At 46.2% G+C, this 21,497-nt stretch overlaps 1 protein-coding gene across 12 annotated transcripts in view; it reads left to right on the plus strand.

The window, feature by feature from the left end:
• The first annotated feature begins 7,606 nt into the window (after window positions 1–7,606).
• PICALM (phosphatidylinositol binding clathrin assembly protein) overlaps window positions 7,607–21,497 on the plus strand; it is a 519,981-nt gene continuing 506,090 nt past the window's right edge. For 6 of the 12 annotated variants that reach the window (XM_078658447.1, XM_078658448.1, XM_078658449.1 and 3 more), the window contains exon 1: window positions 7,713–8,324. In XM_078658447.1, the coding sequence (XP_078514573.1) occupies window positions 8,195–8,324 (130 nt within the window). In that variant the 5' untranslated portion in view covers window positions 7,713–8,194. Of the gene's footprint in view, window positions 8,325–21,497 lie in introns of all 12 variants that reach the window. The other 6 variants (XM_078658450.1, XM_078658452.1, XM_078658455.1 and 3 more) reach the window with 5 other exon arrangements.

Raw genomic sequence — 21,497 nt, forward strand, 5'->3', positions numbered from 1 at the left:
AGGGCAGCTTAAAACCTGGTGTTCCACAATGAGCTAGATCGGTCGACAGAGGCAGGTAGCAACAAGGGCAGTTAGTCTAGGGGGGCTCTATGGCTACAGGAAATGGGACTGAAAGATCTATGGCGGGCTATCACCCAGAGTCAAGAAATTACACCTTCTAATCTCATGCACATGAATCATATGCCAGATTCAATTACTTTCTAGGATCCCGGGAGGTTCATGTGGCGACATGCTCAGTGGAGATGTAGCCCTGATCCCTATCTGATCATTCTGCGGTTCTGCTGGACCTTGCCCTCCCGCTACAAGGCCAGATGTCCCGATCCTGGCGGCTACTCTAAACCCTACTCCGCAGACCAAAGATAGTTAAACAAATAGAAAAGGCGATCAGGGATTACCTGGTGGTTAGTGACACTACTGAGGTGCCGACTGCTATGGTCTAGGATGCAATGAAGGCAGTAATCAGGGGGGAAATGTATCGCCATTTCTGCAGCAGACAACAAATTCAGGCGAGATAAGCGCACACAATTGCAACAACAAGAGCGAGAACTCGAACGCAAACACCACTGTACCGGGGCACCTAGGCTCTGACTGTGGAAATGTGTATTTTTATGGGACACACCGGTGCAGGGGTCACACCTATCTTTGTCCACAAGTCCTTAGACTAACGAAATAGAGATTGGCACTGAAGCTGGAATTCAAATATTAAGTTAATTAATCACTCATGAGTGGGACTACATCCACACAGCACCCTTGGATGCTGGCTGAGGTTGTACACTGAAGTCACAGAACACAGCCCTTATATACACTTTGTTGCAGAGTAAGCATGTAGTTACAAATAGAAGGTACACACATTCACAGGAATAGCTACCGACAAACATGGGCAGATGGAGCTTAGTCAGCGAAGTGGGAGGGGAAACTCTTTGCTGCTTACAGCAGCAAAGAGTGATCGACAGTTACATCTTTAGTCAGGTGCATTCTAGCAGCTACATGCCTTTTCTCATACATTGCTTTGGCTCAGTACAGAAGGAGTTAACTAAAGCTGATGACACAAGCAGAATAGAAAGGCAAGCAACAGTGAAGACGGAAGGATTACATAGCTGACAAAATGGATGCCACAAACAAGATGGCTTCAGCTCATGCTAAAGCCAATTATTGTTTATTTCCACATGGCGACAACTGGAGGCTGCCAGGAAACAGTTGGCTGGGTTGGATTTAGATAGAGCAGAGTACTCAATATTACGCTGCAAACATGCCTTTTACGTAGGAGGTAACAAATGCGGAAGAAAGATAGCGAACAAACTCAAAGGGCAGCACCAGGCCAATGCGGTCGAAGCTGTGCTGTCAGAGGAGGGGACTGTGATCGAGGGAGTTGAGGCGGTGGCGGATAGATTTGGATCCTTCTAGAAGGACCTCTACTTGGCACAAGATCTCCCTCCCCAGAACGTCTTGAAGTACCTGGAAGGAGCTACGGTAACACGTATAACAGAGGACCAGGCGGCAAGCTAGAAAACCCGATCAGAATAGAAGAGGTCATAGCTGCGAACTCCAAGTTGAAGCCTCATAAGTCGCCTGGCCCAGATGGATTCCTGGCTACTTACTATAAAGTCTTTTGCAACTTTGTGGCCCATCTGCTCACTAGCGTCTTCAGCTTGATCACTGGCTCAACTACGCTTTCCCCCTCAATGACTGAGGCCTCTGTGGTCGTCATAGCGAAACCAGACAAAGACAGGAGACAATGCGGGTCTTATCGACCCATCTCGCTCTTAACCCCTAATGCAAAGTTTTTCATGGGGATTCTGGCAGCCCGCCTTGCTCCCCTCATGCCTGGGCTGACTGATCCGGACTCGGCAGGTTTTATCCCCAATAGGTAGTGCTTCGATACCACCAAGTGGATCCTACACCTCACAGACAAGGCCTCTCGCTCTCAGCGCGAGACTATGCTTTTTTCTACTGACGCAGAGAAAGCGTTCGTCCACGTCCAATGGTCTTACCTAGCAGTGGTACTGAATCACTTCAGCCTAGGGGAGCGGTTCTGCTCATGGGTACTGTGCGGGTATGGGGTACCGAAGGTTTCTGTCAGGGTCAATGGCAGAAGCTTGGATGGCTTCCCCATCACCAAGGCACAGGCAGGGCTGCCACCTATCCCTCGGCTATCTGAGCTCTACATGGAGCCATTTGCACAGAGGGTTCGGCATGACCCGAGGGCTTTAGGGATAAGCTTCGGGGAGAGAAACAGCTCATAACTGTCTGCGAACTAGGTCATTGCTTCCCTTGAATATTCAAAAGAAGCCCTACCAGGCTTTTTGGGGCAGTCTCAGGTTTTCAAATCAACCTTACCAAATCACAGGCATTGAGTCTCACAGGAAACAAAAGGAATATCTCACCCAGACCCTTTCAATGCAATGGGCACAGGGCTCTATCATGTACCTAGATATCCAACTCACTCCGACAATTCAAGGGGTGGTGTCTCACAATTACAGAGATTTGGTCAGGAGGATGAGGTCTGACCTTGCTCGATGGCATTTCCAAAACTTTGTCTGGGTGGGTCGGCGTTCCCGGATGAGACGAGAGTGTAGTTGGCAGGCCCTGGCGGAGGACGGCCTGTGTAGCCCATGCATCTTATTGTTAGATCGGTCTGTCTTCAGGATTGGTTTGTTGCTCGGAATAGTCCACCTCTACCGAAGCCTTAATAGCTGTAATGGCACAGGTCAGTGGAAGGATCAAGTGGGGGAAGAAAAGGAAGGGATCAGCCGGGACAACAAAGTGTGAGGAATTCCTGAGTTATGCAGTTGCTTAAGAGTTGCCACTTGATTATAAGAACAGTCAGTCCCAACTCAAGTCACGTCTATAGAGACTGCGAGGCCAAGTGAGCTACCGCGGAGGCTACCGCGGAGGGACACTGGCAGCTTACTAACAACCGGCCGACAATGCCGGACGAAAACCCATGGGAAAACAAAACCTTACTCCGCACGTGCAGGATGCTCACCAACCGAGGACGGTTATCCCGAAACAATAGAGAGCGAGTTTTGGTGCCGAGCACCCATACCTTCCTCCGCATAAGCAAGGTGCTCACTAACGGAGGACGGTAATTAGTAACAAAAGGAGGTGAGTGTTGGTACAGAACACCCTCACCAGACCTCTCCTGGAACTTCAAACTGCAGCAATCACGGCTGGGACGAAGAATTTCCGACGCCAGGCCAAGTTCCACTTCCTCCTTATGGGCTGTCCCTCATGACATCTTGCGTGATGCGCAAGGCCTCATGGGAGTTGTGGTTCCCACATTCGGCGTTAGAGGCACTGCAAAATAAACGGGAAGATTTCCTATGCCAATGTTACTAGCCCGCTCAATAATTGCGCACTTAACACTTATGCTACTTCCAGGCTGCGCAGCTTGGGTTCTTAGTGGAATGGTTGCGCCCACAATCAGAAAAGGGGTGGCTGTTCATTGATAGGGCATTAGCCAAAACAGCCCTGTGGAAGATCCCTTTCTTGGGCCGGTCTCACCACCCAGCCAATCTTTACTTATCTGCGATCACTGTGCCCAACCTGAAGGTTTGGGATGCAGTGGTGACTCAGGGAGGGCAGGGGGGGTTTCTCTCATTGTTCACCTCCCCGCTCACCTTGGTGGTGGAGATCCAGGACTTCACCCCGGGACTGGATTGCGTCACGTTTAGTGTGTGGCAAAAAGTCAGAATGTAGATCGATTGGCCATTTCTTTGCTGAGGAGGGCCCCATCCTGTTCGACACCTTGAGGGCTGAGTATGTAATCCCGGAGGGAGAACAATTCCGTTATACTAAGATTCAGCATTGGTTGATGCAGTCGACGGTGTGGGAGGCTGCGCAGCGACACCTGACTACGCTTGAGAGGTGGCCCCTTATCAAGGACTCGAATAGGTGCCTTGTTTCAGAACTGTATGGGATGCTGGCAGGCGGGGAGCACGACTCAAAAACCCCTGTTCAACTGTGATGGGAAAGGGGAGTTGGGGCGGCATCTGTTCCTTGGAAAATGGCAGGACATTTTTTACCGGGTGTGACGCACAGCGTCTAAAGCTTCCAGTATAGAAACAGCGACAAATATCGTGACTTACTGGTATTTAACACCAGTTCGCCTACACAGAAGGAATCTGGCACAAGGAGAGTGCCTGAACTCCCACGGGTGTCTAGTTTTCAGAAATGTCTTGGTTTGTAGGTTTCCCTAGATAGCCGCATAGCCCGGGACCAAAAACGCAGCCCCCCACCCCCTTCTAAAACCATGTTGCTTTGTGACCAGTAGTTCCGATGTCTCACAATATGTTTTGGGCCCTTCCCTGTCGCAGGTAATTGGCCCACCCACACAAGTGAGGTACTATTTTTATTGGGAGACCTGGGGGAATGCTGTGTGATAGGAAATTTGTGTCACCCCATTGATCCCAATACTTTCCCACACAAAAACGTGAGAACAATTTGATTTCCTTAGCTTAAATTTGAGGCTTTCATGTGATTCTGGGTAAGAAAACGTTGGGAAATCCATGCAAACCATACCTACCTGAACTCCCCCGGGTGTCTAGTTTTCAGAAATGTCTGGGTTTGGTATGTTTCCCTAAATGACCACCGAGCCTGGGACCAAACACGCAGGTGACACACTTGCAAAACCAGGTCATTTTGTGATCGATAATTTTGATGCCTCCACAATGTTTTAGACCCTTCCCCGTTACAGGAACTTGGCCCACCCACACAAGTGAGGTAGCATTTTTATTGGGAGACCTGTGAGAATGCAGGGTGGTAGGAAATCTGTGCGGGCCAAGGGATTCCACAACTTTCCCACATAGAACTGTGAGAAAAAAGGGATTTTATTTTTTGGCTAAAATGGAGGTTTGCAAGGAACTTTTGTATTTTTATAAAAGAGGGGTGGGGGCTGCCCACAATGGGCATACCAATGCCACCAACACAAAAGGGAGTCTATCTGCCCCCCAGGAGACAGATGGGGTTGTTGCCCCCGATCTGGCCCCTGGGGGGGCAGAAAGCTCACAAGACACCAAAGATTTTTTTTAATACTTAGGGTTGGGGGCTACCCTAAATGTGGTCTCCCAAAAATTTGCAACAGTTTCTCTGCGCCCCCCCCCCCCCCCCCGCCGGCAGATAACCACCAGACACTAGCAAAAGTTTGTGTGTGTCTGTGTGACCTGGAGTTTGGCTGGCGGGCTGTGCTTACTGGCGTTCGGCTAGCTGGGTGAGAACCTGCATTTAATACCGGGCGCGACGTACAGCGTCTAAAGCTTCCAGTATAGAAACAGCGACAAAAAGCGTGACTTACTGGCCGGTTCTTTCTACTTTTCGATTAGCATGATATTAAATATATCCAACTTTTTAATAAGACGAATCAATGTGCAAGATTCCTCAAATGCGACCAGGCAGGCACCAATATGCAATGCCTATGCTGATCAGTGTGTGCATAGGTGCAACACCCCAATAAAGTAAGAGCTGCCTTTGAAACAGGCCAAGAACGTGATAGAGTAATACAAGACGTAAGACTTGCATCCATTGATTGATTTCCAAGGTAACTGCACTTATCTCCTTGAGGATTAAAGTGAAGACAAAGAATTATTTTCAAGTACTTTTAAGAAGACATCTTTTGTTGATATCAGACTTGTCAAGTCACCCACAACTTGGAGGTGTTACCCGCAGTCAGTGTCTAATACCTGCAAAATTAAACACTCCTCTGCAGATGTGCTGACTCCTACATTAGATGTAATCCCCGCAGAACCATTACGTTTCTCCTATTCCAACCGGATGACGGGCAAAGACTTTCACCACTGAACAGCTATCACATTGGAAGGGGAAACAAGTGTCACCTCATTCAGAGTCACTGTGATTAACGACAGTCTGCCACACAGTGATATGCTGACCGGAAAGGAAGCGCTCACACTGAATGGTGCCACACTAAAATAAGAGCGCCTCTGTGAGAAGATTTATTTAGCAGCCAAGCGTTCTGATTTACATGAAGATAACATTTTAATGTGGACAGCACAGCTGCTGACACCCTCCTCTCTCACCCACTTGGAAGAGGCGTGATGTTTCCTTATCTTGTTTTCGGGAAAAGGCAGAATGCTGACTGCCAAACAAACAGTATATTGGCAAAGGTATAAAATACTTACAAATAGGTGGCACAAACACATTATTACAGGCAGGGAGGACCACTTGGTAACCAAATGTAACAATATATTTATGATGGGTGAGAATAGGAGGAGGTCAGTAAAGGCAGCTGAGAGTTTACCCAGGGGCATTACGCCCTGTAGAGAAAACATGAATGAACAGGATCTTACTCGCAAGTACTTGGTCCTTCTTTCCCAGTGTATCATTGGAAAATAACTTTACCAACACATGCTCAAGAGCACACACTGTGCCACCAACGTTAGGAGAATTCTAGGAATGCTCATGAGCCAAAAAGTGTTACGAGTTTTAGGAATTCCAATGGGAAAGACTGATGGGGGAGAGGGAGGGCCAAGAGGTTCATGGTTGTGTAAAATAAATTAATTAATTCTATATCCGAACATGCAGCACTCCATGTTATTCCCGTACTTATCTCTAAAACACCAAATGCATCCCAATTATGTCCTTCAGAACCTCTACTACTTAATTACTGAGATCCGGGCGCAGTTCTACCAGTGTACCTAGATCCTATCAATAGCAAATCTTGGTTAGTCTAGTACTGGGATCCAGTCACATATCGTCTGATGCTAAATTAGCACGATTGTTCAGTCAGCTAAGCAGTTGCGGCTGAGATAAGCGTGCAGCTTGCAGTTCACAGTCTGAGATCCGAGCAGAGCTGAGTCGCCTTTCACCCTTCTGCAGATTATCAAATACTTATCATTAAGTGATATAACAGGAAACAATTTACCACAACTTTCACAGAAGTCTCCATGTGAGTGATCTCTCAGCCCACCATAGAGTATAATGTAAAACATATTGTCCTGACTACTCTTACTAAGAAAATGTACATTTCCCTCAATAATAAATACATTTGAGGGAGACCACCCCAAATCCAACAAAAACGATCTTTGAGCCAGGTCAGTGTTAAGAATTATATACCACTCATAAGCACTTTAAGGAGCACCATTCAACACCATATACAAACGAATCCCCTGGGACGACAGAATTGGAAAGTGGTCTTTATATATTCAGGTCCGGGTACTGTTGTTGTTGTAATCTTTAAAATTGAACAAATTGTCGAAATTTTCCCGAATGGACCAATACCCAATATTTCCGAGACCCGAGGACTGCATTTGCAACTCTGCGCAAACATTACCCACTTTGTTGTCTTGGTAAGTTCACCGGTATGAGATATAGATCTAATATTATACTGTCACTAAAGGAAATCGGAAGTGATGTGCAGGAATCACATGTAGAAGAAAAACAAAAGCGGATATTTTTCGACAACTTCGAAAGGGGTGACAAAAGTTAATATACATGAAAAAATGATTAACAAACCAACAAAATGCAGTCTCAGAATTAAAACTCGGACAGGTACAATAAAGAATGCATGCCAGTATTCTCCAATGAGCTTTCATGTGTTGGAATGTCTGAGCTCTCCGTGGGGCGGGGCAGGCCCAGGGCCCTGTAATTGTGCCTCATTTCAGCACTAGAGCCTGCGGAAGGCACACCCAGCTCGCTGCAGTTCCCGGCCCCCAGAGGCTGGCGATACCGGCAGGAGAGGCGGGTCGAACTGACAAGGAGAGCGGGGCCAACCTGGCAGGGAGGGAGGGAGGCTGGCTGGCGGAGGGGAGCGTGCAGGCGCTGGGCTGGGACTGCGAGGAGAGGATGACGTGACTCCGGGCGCCTGGAACATCCGAGGAGGAGCCTGGTCGCCATTTTACTCATTCTGCAGCTACCCGTCTATTAAACCCCAGACGAGGCTGACAAGGCAGGAGGGTCACCTGCTACCATCTAGGAGATGAGGGACGGGCGCGCCCGCCCCTCTGCAACCGCGCAACCGTAAAAAAAGACAAAAACAGAACGCAGGTTACTTCAAACGGGTTTCTTTTTTAGTTTTCATCACCATTTTGCATAACATTTTTAAAACACAACGCGCCTGTGGTTTTGGCTTCCTAGAGGAGACGAAAAAGAGGATTACGTGAATTTTTTTTGTATTGTTTTTCTTTTCTTCGCGGCTTCTATCAGTTCGCACTGGCTGCGGACCTCAGGAAGGGGAAACAAGATGTCCGGGCAGAGCATCACGGACCGCATCACAGCGGCGCAGCACATCGTAGCAGGTTCGGCTGTCACCAAGACGGTGTGTAAGGCCACCACTCACGAGGTCATGGGCCCCAAGAAGAAGCACCTGGACTGTGAGTACCCAGCGCGCGCCGCTGACGCAGGGGGAGGGCAGCAACCGCCGCCCAACGCGCGCGCTGCTGACGCAGGGGGGAGGGCAACGCCCGCCTGGAGAAGACGCAGCGTCACCTGCGCGAGGAGGGCTGTTGGCACCGTGGCATCTGGGTGCTGTTGTGAGTGCAGTTGCCCCATCCTAGGGCGCCTTCATAAAAACGCTCAGCGCTTCTGGTGCATTCACTTGTGTCACAAACTGTCACCTGCGACCAGCAAATACGTTGTCTACTTAAAATATTATTTAAGTTTTTTATTTTGTGGGGGTGATAGATATGTTATGGGGTAAATGGGAAGAAAGCTTAGCTTAGTAACTCCTTCGAAGTTTCTCACTTTATTATTACTCGACTCTTGTCCTTAACTTTACTTCATTTGCAGTGACACGTTAAAGCAGCTTCACGGTCCAGCTTTTTTGGCATGGACAACATTTACTGTATAATATCTCTGAAAATGCACAGTTCTCTTCGCTGCTGTATGTTACAATACAAAATTTGTCACAATACAACATTAAAAAAAATAAAAAAATCTACAGTTTACATGGGAGATCCAGTTATCTTCTACCCAGATGTCAAGTGTCTCTTACTGAACACTCCATCTATTGCAAGTCGGCCAGGGTTGGACTGGGGCAGAAAATAGGTCCGGACACTAAAATAAAAGTGTCTCGCAGACCATAAAACAAGCCACAACCAACAAGAAAACGGCACACACACACACTGCCATATCACACCAGCCCACAGGTCACTGGCTGTTTGTTTGACTTGTCCGAACTTAAAGCCACCTTTTCTTCTCAAACTTCGATCCTCCAAAGTGGTACCTGATGCTTAGTGTAATCAATTAACTTTTCTCAGCACTTACATAAAAGAGCATACATAATTTCACTGGATGGACTAAGTGGCACCTGACGGTTTCCACATTTGTCTGAAGCCATACTCTGTTGCAGACAACAAATATTGCGTATGCACCCTTTTAATTTAAAATTTGTAGTCATGCGCGTCACCATTTTTGTTGAAACTTATTTTTCGGTTGTTACTGGCATCTTCAGAAAATGCATAACAATCGCTGTTTTATCCTGTCATTACTAAAAACTTTCTAATTTTACAGGATATGTATGTATGGCAGTCTGAGGTTTTGATTACCCCTGCTAATTACATAATTCCTGGACACTTTGGTTAAGCTATTTCTACTTTGGTGCACATTATGTGCATGCACCACTGGCGGGTAGCAAAACATCAAAGTAAACATTTTGAAGGAACAGTGATTTCATTTGTAATTTACCAAGGCATTGTGGACCAATTTGCTACTGGAAACTGTAATGTTGCTTGATGGCTCATCCTGTGTTCGTCTTTAGCTGTGAACTTTCAACTTGCATAGAATGGAGTCATCCACAATGTTCTCTAACTACATTGGCTCTGTAGCTCTCATACAGCACTTACAACTCCCACATGATCTACATTGTAGAATATGTGTGAAGCCTGTGTTTTGCTCAAGTCTTAAGAAAATGTCTGTTGCAAAATAGTTCTTAGGTTTGGTCAAAACAAAGAGACGATAAACCTAGAAATGTGGCCGAAAACAGAGACAACTGCCAACAATACCTTAGTAAATATAAAATTAACATCAAGCTACTTGGTCACAGGTTCACGTTCTAAAAAGAAAACATCATTTTAAAAATGAGCACCCCGTAGAAACTTTTGGATGAATCTTTTCCCCAAGTTCATGGACCATGACAAGTACATTATGTTGAAACCAGCGTTGTAAAGACCTAGAAGAGGACTGCACAAGCAGAATGTGCAGTTCTCGTCCGTTTACCGGACTCTCCTATGCAGGACTGTCACCACCTCCTATGCCAGGCTGGTTTTGTTTTAAATGTCTGATATTACTTTCAGTTGACTGTTATTTTATATGTTAACCTACTACGAATGCAAAGACTTCTCAAAGACAGCTTGTTGGATTTCGATTGCCGATTTACATGCAGAATAACGCCCGAAGCCACTATTCCATGGTAGGGCAACTAGTGATGGTCCACAGATAAGTATAGAGTAAAGCTGGTTACTATTTGTTTCAATTTGTGTTTTGTAGTCCCTCACTGTGGCGTGTTTAGTTATAGGTTGCCATTTATTTGTAGATTTGTTTACTTATTTATTTCTGTGCCTTGTAGGCAACATCTACCATATGATCTTCATGCTTGTTATGTTAGAATGGGATATTCCATTAAAGCTCTCCCCGGACATACTTGTGAAGCTTCAGAACTGCTGTTCTTTCTGGGTAATAATCAGCGAGGTTTTCATCAAAAGAAAGCACCATCCTTTCTTATTTCCGGAGTTCCAATCACTCCTTTGTGTGCCTATATGTGAGTGGTGTGACTAATTGCAAGAACCGCTAAAAGGGAATTATGCATGAAGGTAAACGGGCTCACAGGTTCACAGTCAATCTTAGCAGCCCCACTCCCTTCTCATTTCTCTTGTGCACTACTGCACGTCTGTTGCTCTGCATAATGGACATAGATGCCAGCATACTATCGAATCCAACGCGATCTAAATTTGGAACCAGTTGTATACTGATTTGCAATTAATGGATCGTAATTATAAATGGGCACACATTCTTTCAAAACTGGTAGATGTGATTGACCCTTTCTAAACTTTTTTTCAACCTGAGTGAAGAAGATGTCAAGCATTTCTGAGGTTTATACACTCTTTGAATTGCTAGCCAGCAGGACACTTGGGGACAGTATAAAGGAAAAGCACATGCGGTCCTTCACTATCATATTCCAAAGCACCTATTCCTTTTACACTAACCATACCCCCCTCGAGAGCTCCACTTGGTTGCTACTATAACCTTTAAGGAACTATACATTTAGGACTTTTAACAATATTTGCTTATGTACTTGGGACTTTCGTTCATACAGTAATGTTCTCTTCTGTGCACAGGCCTACCTAGAGCGAATACTAAATGAAAACGCAATGGTAGGCTAATGACAGTACAAACCCATCCTCATCACCATTTCTTTATTTGTGAAAAACGTATGTGTTATGCCATAAAGCTTTTCTTATATGACACACAATTGATGGACGGAATGCAGAACAAATCAAAACATTCATCCCCAGTCAAGATATCTGGGTTAAATCCATCATTCTTTTGCTCACCATGCCACCCCAGTTTAGACCTGGCCATATGCAAATGAGACTTGACCCTGTTCCTTATGGGATCAGTCCAGCCCGAACTGCCAAGCCAGGTCCTCCCTGGACCGGAAACAAGCATCCTAGGACCTGTTTCGGGGTTTCACTCCTCATCAGCCAGGACAGCTTGAATCCAGTGGCACAGTGAGCCCGGGACCCACTTCTGGGCATACTCGGTGCACTTAGGACGAGAAAGCAAAAGAAAAAAATGATGGACGGAATGCAGAACAAATCAAAACATTCATCCCCAGTCAAGAGATCTGGGTTAAATTCATCATTCTTTTGCTCACCATGCCACCCCAGTTTAGACCTGGCCATATGCAAATGAGTCTTGACCCTGTGTCTCATGGGAACAGTCCAGCCCGAACATAACCTTCGTACATACAGTAATGTTCTCTTCTGTGCACAGGCCTACCTGGAGCGAATACTAAATGAAAACGCACCGGGAGGCTAGTGACAGTACAAACCTATCCTCATCGCCATTTCTTCATTTGTGAAAAAAAGTATGTGTTATGCCATAAAGCTTTTCTTGGGAGCCCACTAGCACTGCTGCAGAATACCGGGTTCACCAAATACCAATGACACCGACTTCTAAGGCTGCTTTGTATTGATTTCACCTCATGCCTCTTTCAACCTCCACCCCGCGCCCCCTCTCCCTACCTCTCACACACACTGTCACGCTTTTCATCCTTTCTCTATCCCTTTGTCACCGTTCTCCAATCTCGCTTACTAGTCCATTCTGTCTTTATCTCTTTTGCCCGGGGTCAAAGTCTGGTGATAAAAAGTAAGTTTCAGGTTAGATCAAAAAAGAGCAACGTGCTCACCACCTGCAACCACGAGCAGAATAAGCACAACTTATCTTAGGCCCAAGCAACTTTGTTTAGCAGTGATGTTGGTTTGTACATTTCGTTTTTGTTTCATAATCCTGGAGAGTCGTTGGGGCAGTGCTTTCCCAGTTGTTCACACTGTCCCTTTTGGGGTGTAGCCAAATTTATTGTTGTGGCATCTCTGATTTCTGTTCTTTGTAGAAGGAATCCCTCATATAATTGTTCAAAGAAAATTGATTAATGCTTTGTTTTTGGGGTCTTTTTGACACCAGTGGGATCTGTAAATTAAAAAAAAATGTATTTCCTCAGAACACTTTTGTTCCCGGCAGGTGGTGTTAAGCTTGCTATTCTAGTCACATGCTATTTATTAGAGTGCTGTTAAGTATGATTCCTTTTACGGTAGAGAACGTGTTTCTCAGAAATAGGAGGAGGCTTGTGTCTGGTAAGTCCCTGGTAGCCCGTTTCACTACTAAAAAGTACACATTTTTTTAGTCGTCATACGTGGACAAATGTGCATTGCATAGCTTATCGCAGTGCAGGTGTTGCAAACCTTTGCAGGTTGCATTGGAAAGAGGGGAGCAAATGAGGCGTGTTGCCCTCCTTGCGACTTGCAAAGAGCATAAACCATTGCTTTGCTCCTGCGCTTCCAGTGCTAAGCATTGAGGAGGAAGACATCAGTGATCATTTGCCAAGCAGAATTTGTGTATGGCAGAAAGCTTCTTCAGTGCGAGTGAAATTGCTGTCATTTGGGGCAGCAGACAGCAGTCCGTTCCACGGGCTGCTGCATGAATCCCCATTGACTATGTTACGAGGAGCTAAGTTTCCAGAATTGTGACCATCCTCACCACCTCCTGTCCTATAAGGCTGAGCTGTCTCAGTGCTGGAGTGGAGCATCGTAAAAAAGGCTTTGTCAATTTGAAATGCCTCTATCTGGTTAATACATACTAGCCATAGCGGCAATGACACTGACACCACGGTAATAATATTAATAATTAGTCTCTAGTGCTGTATTATTCATCAGTCAAATACCAGATCTAAATCGGGAAATTATGAGTTTTTAAAATACTCAAACTCAAAAACACACTTTTCGATTTTGGTATTGGTCTTCAACCAAGCCAAAGCATCTAAACGTAGTAGTCTGAGCTGCATACAGTAGAGCTACTCACGGGTAGCTGGAAGCTACCAGTATCTCATGAACTACTTGTTGGAGGAGCCTGCTGCATTCTCTACTGTGAACAGCCAGATGCATAGTTGCGCTCTGCCTCTTTTATTTTCATGAGGCAGGGTTCACTTGCCCATGTACAACCTCTGCGCAGAGAAGGAATAGAGCATTTTCCAAATGCAAAGTTTTAAGCTGTTTACATAATTTTGCGCGGTGAACAGTCTTTTTTTATTTTTTTTATATTTCTTTTTATTGAAACTTTTATCAACATAAACAAAAAGAAATAATCAAGGCGGTGCAATCAATGGAATGGCGGTGCGTCCTGCGGGGAGGAAAGCATAAGATCATACTACAATCAATGACATTGCAGGATGGGAGGATTGAGGGATACAGCAAGTCCTGAGACAATAAAAGCAACATGATAGCAGGAATGTCGGGTCAAGGGGAGGGAGGATCCGCCACCAAGTGTGTGAAGGGGGGTGTACATATATCTCCCCGGTAGGAATTCCATTGACCCCAAATCTTACCCCACCTGCGGGGCCTGCCACGAGCCACATACACGTCTTCTCCCTGAACATACACCAATCCATATTCTCCTTCCATGCCAGAACTGTGGGTGGCCTCTGGGAGCCCCACAACTGGGCGATATACCTCTTGGCAACCATATTGCCAAGGGTCACCCACCGAGTCTGTGACAAATCATAGTCATTCGGTTCCCACACATTCAACAGGCATCGTCTAGCTTCAGGCAACAACGCAACACCCGTGACCTCTCCCATTACAGCATGCACTCGATTCCAGAAACGAACAACCGCCGGGCATTCTCAGAGTATGTGAAGAAAGGTGCCCGGAAGGCCACAACCACGCCTGCACAGCCCATCCGAAGCATAACCCATACTGACCAAGCGCGGACCAGTAACATAGATCCTGTGAAGAATCTTAAGCTGCACAAACCTAAGGCGGGTCGGAATTGTGACCTCTTTCGGCGAGGATATGGCCGTCTGCCAGTCTTCGTCGTCCAACTCCAAACCATCGCCAGTCCAAGCTTCCTTGAGTCGCCGTAAAAGGTCAGTCCTATCGTTTATCAACTTTTTATAAATAAGCGATATCGTACTGTCGGGTACGTGCCCATCCAGCACACGGTCCTCAAGTGGTGACGCCTCCGGAACATTAGTACCCGGAGGGAAAACCGCCATCAGCGCGTGTCGGATCTGAGCATATCTAAAAAACTCCCTGTCACTCAGGTCATACTCCAATCTCAACTCGTCGAAGGTTTTAACCCTACCCGTAGTCCACACATCATTCACCCTGCATATACCAATCACGTCCCATCTATCAAAGCCTTTCGTCTGCCATAGGGAGCCCAGCCTCTCGGAAGCATAAAGCGGAGTAGCGCGTGTAAGTCTATTCTTCCATCCCATGGCATCATTCGCACGATGCCACACTTGCACCGCTATCTTGGTAGGGCCAGTGAGCAGCTTCCTTGCAGATTTCGTATAAAGCGCCCTATTGTAGTCACCACCAGGCAGCAACCATCTATCCATTTCGAACGCGGGGTTCGACGCAGGATCATACGTGCCGTGATTAATCGCCCCCAGTTGGGAGGCCCAGTAGTAGCGCTTAATATCCGGGAGAGCAATTCCACCGTCATACCAAGGAAGTGTCAACTTGGCAAGTGCTATGCGAGACCGTCCACCCCATATCAGTTGTCGCTGCAAGCTCTCTATCTCCCGAAAATAGCTGGCCGGGATGGTATCGCAAGTATTCTGTAGGGCATATAAAAATCGGGGCAATGACATCATCTTAAATAGAGCCGCACGCCCGAGCGGGGACAACGGAAGCCTACGCCATGCCACTACATCGGATCGCAAGCGCTGAAGTGGGGGCAGCAGGTTACATTCATAGCGAACCACAGGATCCAAGGTGATAAACACCCCCAAATATTTGAAACCCGCGTGCACCACCTGTATTGGGCACCCACGCGGCAAGAGAGGAGGATCCCCCGAGAGAACGTACACGCAGGACTTGGACCAATTGATCACAAGGCCAGAGTTTTTACCGAAGGAAGTCAAGACATCGAACAGCACCACCAGCGACTTCCGAGGCGACGTGAGATATAACAGGATGTCGTCAGCGTAAAGTGATATCCGGTCCTCGAAATCAGGGGTCCAGCGTATTCCCTTCATTGACGGCTCCCAGCGCAGCCAAGACGCTAAAGGTTCCAAAGCAAGAGCAAAAAGAAGCGGAGACAACGGACATCCCTGGCGAGTACCCCTTCTGAGAGAAAATAAGCCAGAAACACGACCGTTAACAACCACCTGAGCCAAAGGGGCTTGATATAATAGTTTTACCCAACTGATGAAAACTGGGCCAAAACCAAACTTGGCAAGGACAGCCCAGAGATATGGCCATTCCAGCGTATCAAACGCCATTGTGGCGTCCAAAGAAGCCAAAATGGCCGATTCACGCAGCGAAGACACTCTCGCGAGGGCGCCATGTAGACGCCGAAGGTTAAGCGCCGTGTTCCGGTGCGGAATAAACCCGGACTGATCCGGATGGATCAGGTCATAGACGACAGAGATCAAACGATTAGCAAGCACTTTTGCGAGGATCTTAGGCTCAGCGTTTAAAAGCGAGATGGGCCTGTACGACGCGCAGCAATCCCGCAGCTTCCCTTCCTTGTGAATCACGACGATAGACGCAAGCCTCTGATCAGATGGAAGGGTACCCGCGTCAAGCGATTCTAAAAACATCGAGCGAAGATGTGGTGCTATTTTGTCTGGGCGCAGCTTATAGAGTTCGATGGGGAGACCATTCGGACCCGTGGCCTTTCCCGATCTCACAGAGCGGATTGCGGTCGCGACCTCCTCAACAGAGAGTGTCGCGTCCATCAGTTCCCTATCAAGATCCGACAGGCAGGGCAAAGCAATGTCTCTCAGAAGCAAATGCGAATCCTGTTCCGGTCTGTCCGATACAGGGGAGTATACGGTTTGAAAATACTCAGAAAAACACTCCACAATCTCAACCGGGTCAGTCACTCTCACTCCATCCGCCCTAACAATCAAAGGAACCACACGACTAGCCCTCTCCTTCTTGTCCAACCAAGCTATCAACTTTCCGGCCTTATCACCCACATCATACAGGCGGCCTTGCCGCTCTCTATTCATCACCTTGGCGGCATCAGTGACCAATGCTCTATAGTCAGTTTGTTTGAGGCGAAGAAGGTGCAACCTGTCCTGGGTAACATCAGATTCCAGCTCTCTTTCTATGTCTGATATCTCAGTTTCAAGTCGGACCACTGCCTCGCATTTACGTTTCTTAGCGTCATGAATTAACGATAAGGCCTGACCGCGGACGACCGCCTTATAGGCTTCCCATAGCGAGACAGACGAAGACACAGACCCCACATTCTCAACAAAATAATGGTTGAGTGATTTGATCAGTTCCATATGGATCTTAGGGTCACGGAGATACCAAGGGTTGACCGGGGCTACCCGGCCCTCAGTTCCCGGACCTGTTCCCATTACAAGCCATAAGGGGGAGTGATCTGAAATACCCCTAGCCAAATGTCTGATCTCCTTAACAAGAGGGGCCTGTGTTGCGGGCATCAGGATATAGTCAAGTCTGGAAAGACTACCGTGTGCACCAGAGTCGAAAGTGTATTGTAATTGTCCAGGGTGCAGCAGCCGCCAGCAGTCTATTAGACCCAGAGTGTTAAGGAAGCCACCCAGCCAGGACTGTGACCTCCCAAGATCTCTGGGTGGGTAGCGGTCGACATGTCCGGAGACCACAGAGTTAAAATCGCCACCCATCACAAGGATGCCTTCCGGGAGCCCCAGTATCACCCTCCCCAGGTCAGCAAGGGTCGAAGTTTGAAGGCCGTGAACAGTCTTTTATGAAACTTAACGAGTTATATAATCAAAAACTCTAAACTTAACGAGTTATATAATCAAAAACTCTCTGGAGTTATTTGTTCTACCCTTGCTTTCCCAAGAATCCCATTAAATAGGAGGCGATGCGTTCGACCGTTTTCTATGGAAATATTGAATGCTTTTTTTTTTTTCTTAATGAGATGACTACCGCAAAAACTGTCTTAGGGGGTACCCAGATAAATGTAGAAACATCACATTTTTCTTGCGTTACTGAGACGAAAGCTAATTTTGTAAGTTCTGACAATATATCCCTTTTCACTGCTTGATGTAAGTGGTGTTTGTACTGGGTCATATCCTTTTACCTTGGCCCCACACCCAAACTATACACACTTTGTGAAGTGGTGATATACTAGGGCCAGCGTTCGGTTTCAAAGCAAGGTGTTCACCGTCAAGTACTCATAATTACTAAGTTTCGAAAGCAAAAGCAGAACTGGGAAAATCGTGAATCCGGGAATGATGATATACCGTGATCTTATGATTTCTGCTTTTCAGCTGGTTCCCCTGTTCTAAAGGCTCTGAGAAGGCAGGACACAACATTATATTTATCCACTTATGTGGAAGAACTGCTTACTGAAAAAGTAAGAAGTAATGTAGCAAACATTGTTTGATCTATATTTATGATCATCAGATAGGATTAAGGAGATATTAATAGAGACATGTTTCTGATAGTTTGACGTTCACTATGGTTCACTTACATTACTAATGACTGAACCCTCCCTTGCGATTTGACTGCAGGCCACATGCACTGGCAGAGTGACAGATGCTTTTGCCTGAATGTGTTCTTACGTCATCCAGAGTGAGAAATTATTAGCAAAGGAATGTGCATTACCCAGCCCGCTCTGTGACCTGGGTAGTAATTACAGTTGTTGCTGATTTAACATTTACTGGTGGTGCCTTGAGTATATTATGTGTGTGTGTCTTCTGGTGTATGATGGTGAGAACGTGATTTAAGTTTAGCAGTTAAACTGGACAGTTTAATAAGCCTTCTTGACTGCGTCTTGTTTTTATTTGTGTTGCCTTATATTTTTTTTGTTATAACGTGAGGCACCTTTGAAAGGTACAGAATCGTAGCTGCTAAAACCGAATCCCTTCTCTTGAGCCAAGCATCATACCATTCTTGTAGGCTGATCAGCTTCTTTTTTTTCATACCATTTAGGGCATTTTCTTCCTTGCTTAGATTGACATTAAGCAAGCATATCACAGCTGCGATTACGGCTTACTCGTCTCAAAACCAATTTTTCTGATATTGCACTATATATATACTACAACTGTGTACAATGTAGCTTACTGTACTATTGCAGCATGGCAACCATTTCTGACGTTTTGGAAATCCAAGACCCTTCCTCTTTGCTGCATGGGGCCTGTTATTTTACTCTAGAGGCCTTAAAACACGTTTTGAAAAGCTTATTGGCCGTTGCTCTAGAGTGAATTTTGCAGGTGACTGCCTCCACTACTACTGGAATGTGTCCTGGCAAGGCAGGTACATCTTCTTGGAAAACTTGGGAACCTTTTAACAGTCTGTCTGCCTCAAGTTGCTGTTTGGTAGAAAGAGGGACAGTAATGCCTTTGGTAGCTGCACTCTAAATAATCTATGCGTTACTGCTCCTCCCAACTTGATAGTCAAGTTTTGTCGGGGAGCATAACACTAGTCTTGGTATACAACTTCATACCAGCCCTGCATGGCACTAAGCAATGGTAGAGAGTTATCCCAGCTCTTCCTGTGGGAATTGTGAAGCTCCCCTTCTCCCCCCGCCCCAAGAATAACTGAGGAAAACATCTCCAGGCATTTTATTTCTCGTTTTTTCTAGCATGTTGGCTAAAAGCCATAAGGCTTACATGCAGTTCTGGAGGAGAATTAATTAAACATTTTGAAAATCCAAAGCTTTCCTACTAGGTGCCCAAGAGCAATATTTCCCTGCTGCAGCGTGGGTTTTTCGCCACACTCTCTTCTCTCGTTCGCTTACATATTCTCTTTCTTTCTATCCTTTTCATTTTCAATGCCTTTTATTATAACCCCCCTCCCCCCACCCCAATCATCTTTTTTTGTCTTGGTCTCACCTGCCATACATCACAAGCTGCCTGGGCGCGAAAGACCTGTTGTGAACATATAGTGGACCTACAGCCTGGCCATTGCTTACAATTGGTTGGCTTTATTTACCTCATCTGCCTACTTCTTGATTGTTGTCGTGTCTTCCTTTTCTTTTATCCGTCCTCTGCTCACAAGTAGCTGCATTTTTCTTTTTCCTTCAGTGCTCGATGAGGGTGAATGTTTTCTAGTTCTCTCCATCATGTGCTGATTACTCTCCTCAAATACCTCCTTGCCCTTTATTGCTTCCTACCCTTCCCAGCTAGTCTCTAAAAGGTTTTGGGGTATTTCAGAAGACCTAACTGTAAGGGTTGTTTTTTGTTTTATCTCCTACAGTCCACTTATTGCATGAAAGCACACCCTGTGGCATTGAAAAGCCTTTGACGCTGGGCAAAGGTCCATCTGCTGCATTCACTCAGCTGGCGTCTGAAGGAAAAGGTATACATTGGGGCCGAATATGATGTTGGTCGGAAAGCCTCAGACCGCTAGTTGGAAGAATTCTGACTGTGGTCGGAGGCTTTCCTACCGAAATGGGAGGTTTACTGTCCGACTGCCCAATTACGAAGTCGGCGATCGGAACGTAAACCGGCTGGTCATTCTGACTCAGTTCTGACCGGCGCTCGGAGTCTTCCTGCCGGTTGGAACTGCACCGTAATCCCCTATGGACTAAGTCGGGATTGCGATGTCGGTTTCCCCCAGCCTTTCCGTGCCGGCCTTTCCGACACTGAAAGGCTGTCGGAAAGTGACTTTGGGTGCCCCTAGCAGGGCCCCATTGCCTCCTTGGTCTATGGTTGGTGGTCGAGATGGAACAGAGGGTACCCCCCTGTGAAACTCTGCACTGTGTGGCAGGCACCATGGGGTGTCCGCCACAAGGTGCAGGGTTTTACACACACACCCATTTCTCTATAGGAGCATGTATTACGGCTGTGGCACAAGCTCCGATAGGGAAAAGTGAGTATGCGACAGAACAGTGATGGCCACTACGTAATCAGGCAGTCGGAACCGCCGACCAAAGGGCGGTTGGTCCTGAGACCGAGACGCTGTCTGTCGGAGGCAACTCTGAACGACATCGTAATAAGTTCCTTAGTATGACACTTCTCCTATAAGCCCATAAATCTGCTCCCTGGGCTGCTTCACAGGACCAACTGAATGGTTCCACCCAAAAGGCTTCTTTCAGACATTTGTACTGAAATCATTCAGAAAAACCTCCTGGGAAATAACATTTGTGCACTGTATTGAGCCCATGTTTGTGCCCAATACCAATATAGGACCCATGCAATGGGGAATGTGCAATAACTGCCTTTGCAGCAGAGATATTATCCTTAATACACTGTTATGCACATGCAATTTCCTCCATATTACACATAGTGGAACTTGTGTGTGTAAAATCCCAAAGGCTGAGTGCAATCTGTGCAAAATCCAATTGGAAATAAACAACAGTGTTTGTCCCAAATTGTAGTATTAGCACTCTACTAAGAATGAGGCTGTAAATATCCCTTTCTCACTTCTAAAGTGTGCCATTCCTTACACACTCTCAGGGAGAAAGACCCTGTAGTGGGGGATTATTATATTTTTTGTATATAGTTTTTTTTTGAGTTTTCCATAACATACATTTCAAATTCAGCACCATATTTGTACCATATACAGTTTCTTGAAGGACAACAAAAAATTGAATGGTAAATGCAGAAAAAATTCACCCAACTCCCCTCCCCCTCCATTCTCACTCTATCCCACCATAGAGATTGTGTATTGTGTCCAGGGTTGGATTGGGATCAAAAACCAGCCCTAGCACACCAAAAAAAGTGGCTCCTTTGCGGATTGCCTTTCCGCAAAACACTCCTTCGGCAAAGTTTTATGAAAAGAAAGGGGTGGGGGGGCATGTTTTATTAACTTCACTTAGATTTTAAAAAAATGCACAGATTAGTTCACACTCCTAAGCCACACATGAATGCAAGT

This window comes from Lissotriton helveticus, chromosome 8 (assembly GCF_964261635.1).
Source record: "Lissotriton helveticus chromosome 8, aLisHel1.1, whole genome shotgun sequence".
In the NCBI taxonomy this organism is placed as follows: Eukaryota; Metazoa; Chordata; class Amphibia; order Caudata; family Salamandridae; genus Lissotriton; species Lissotriton helveticus.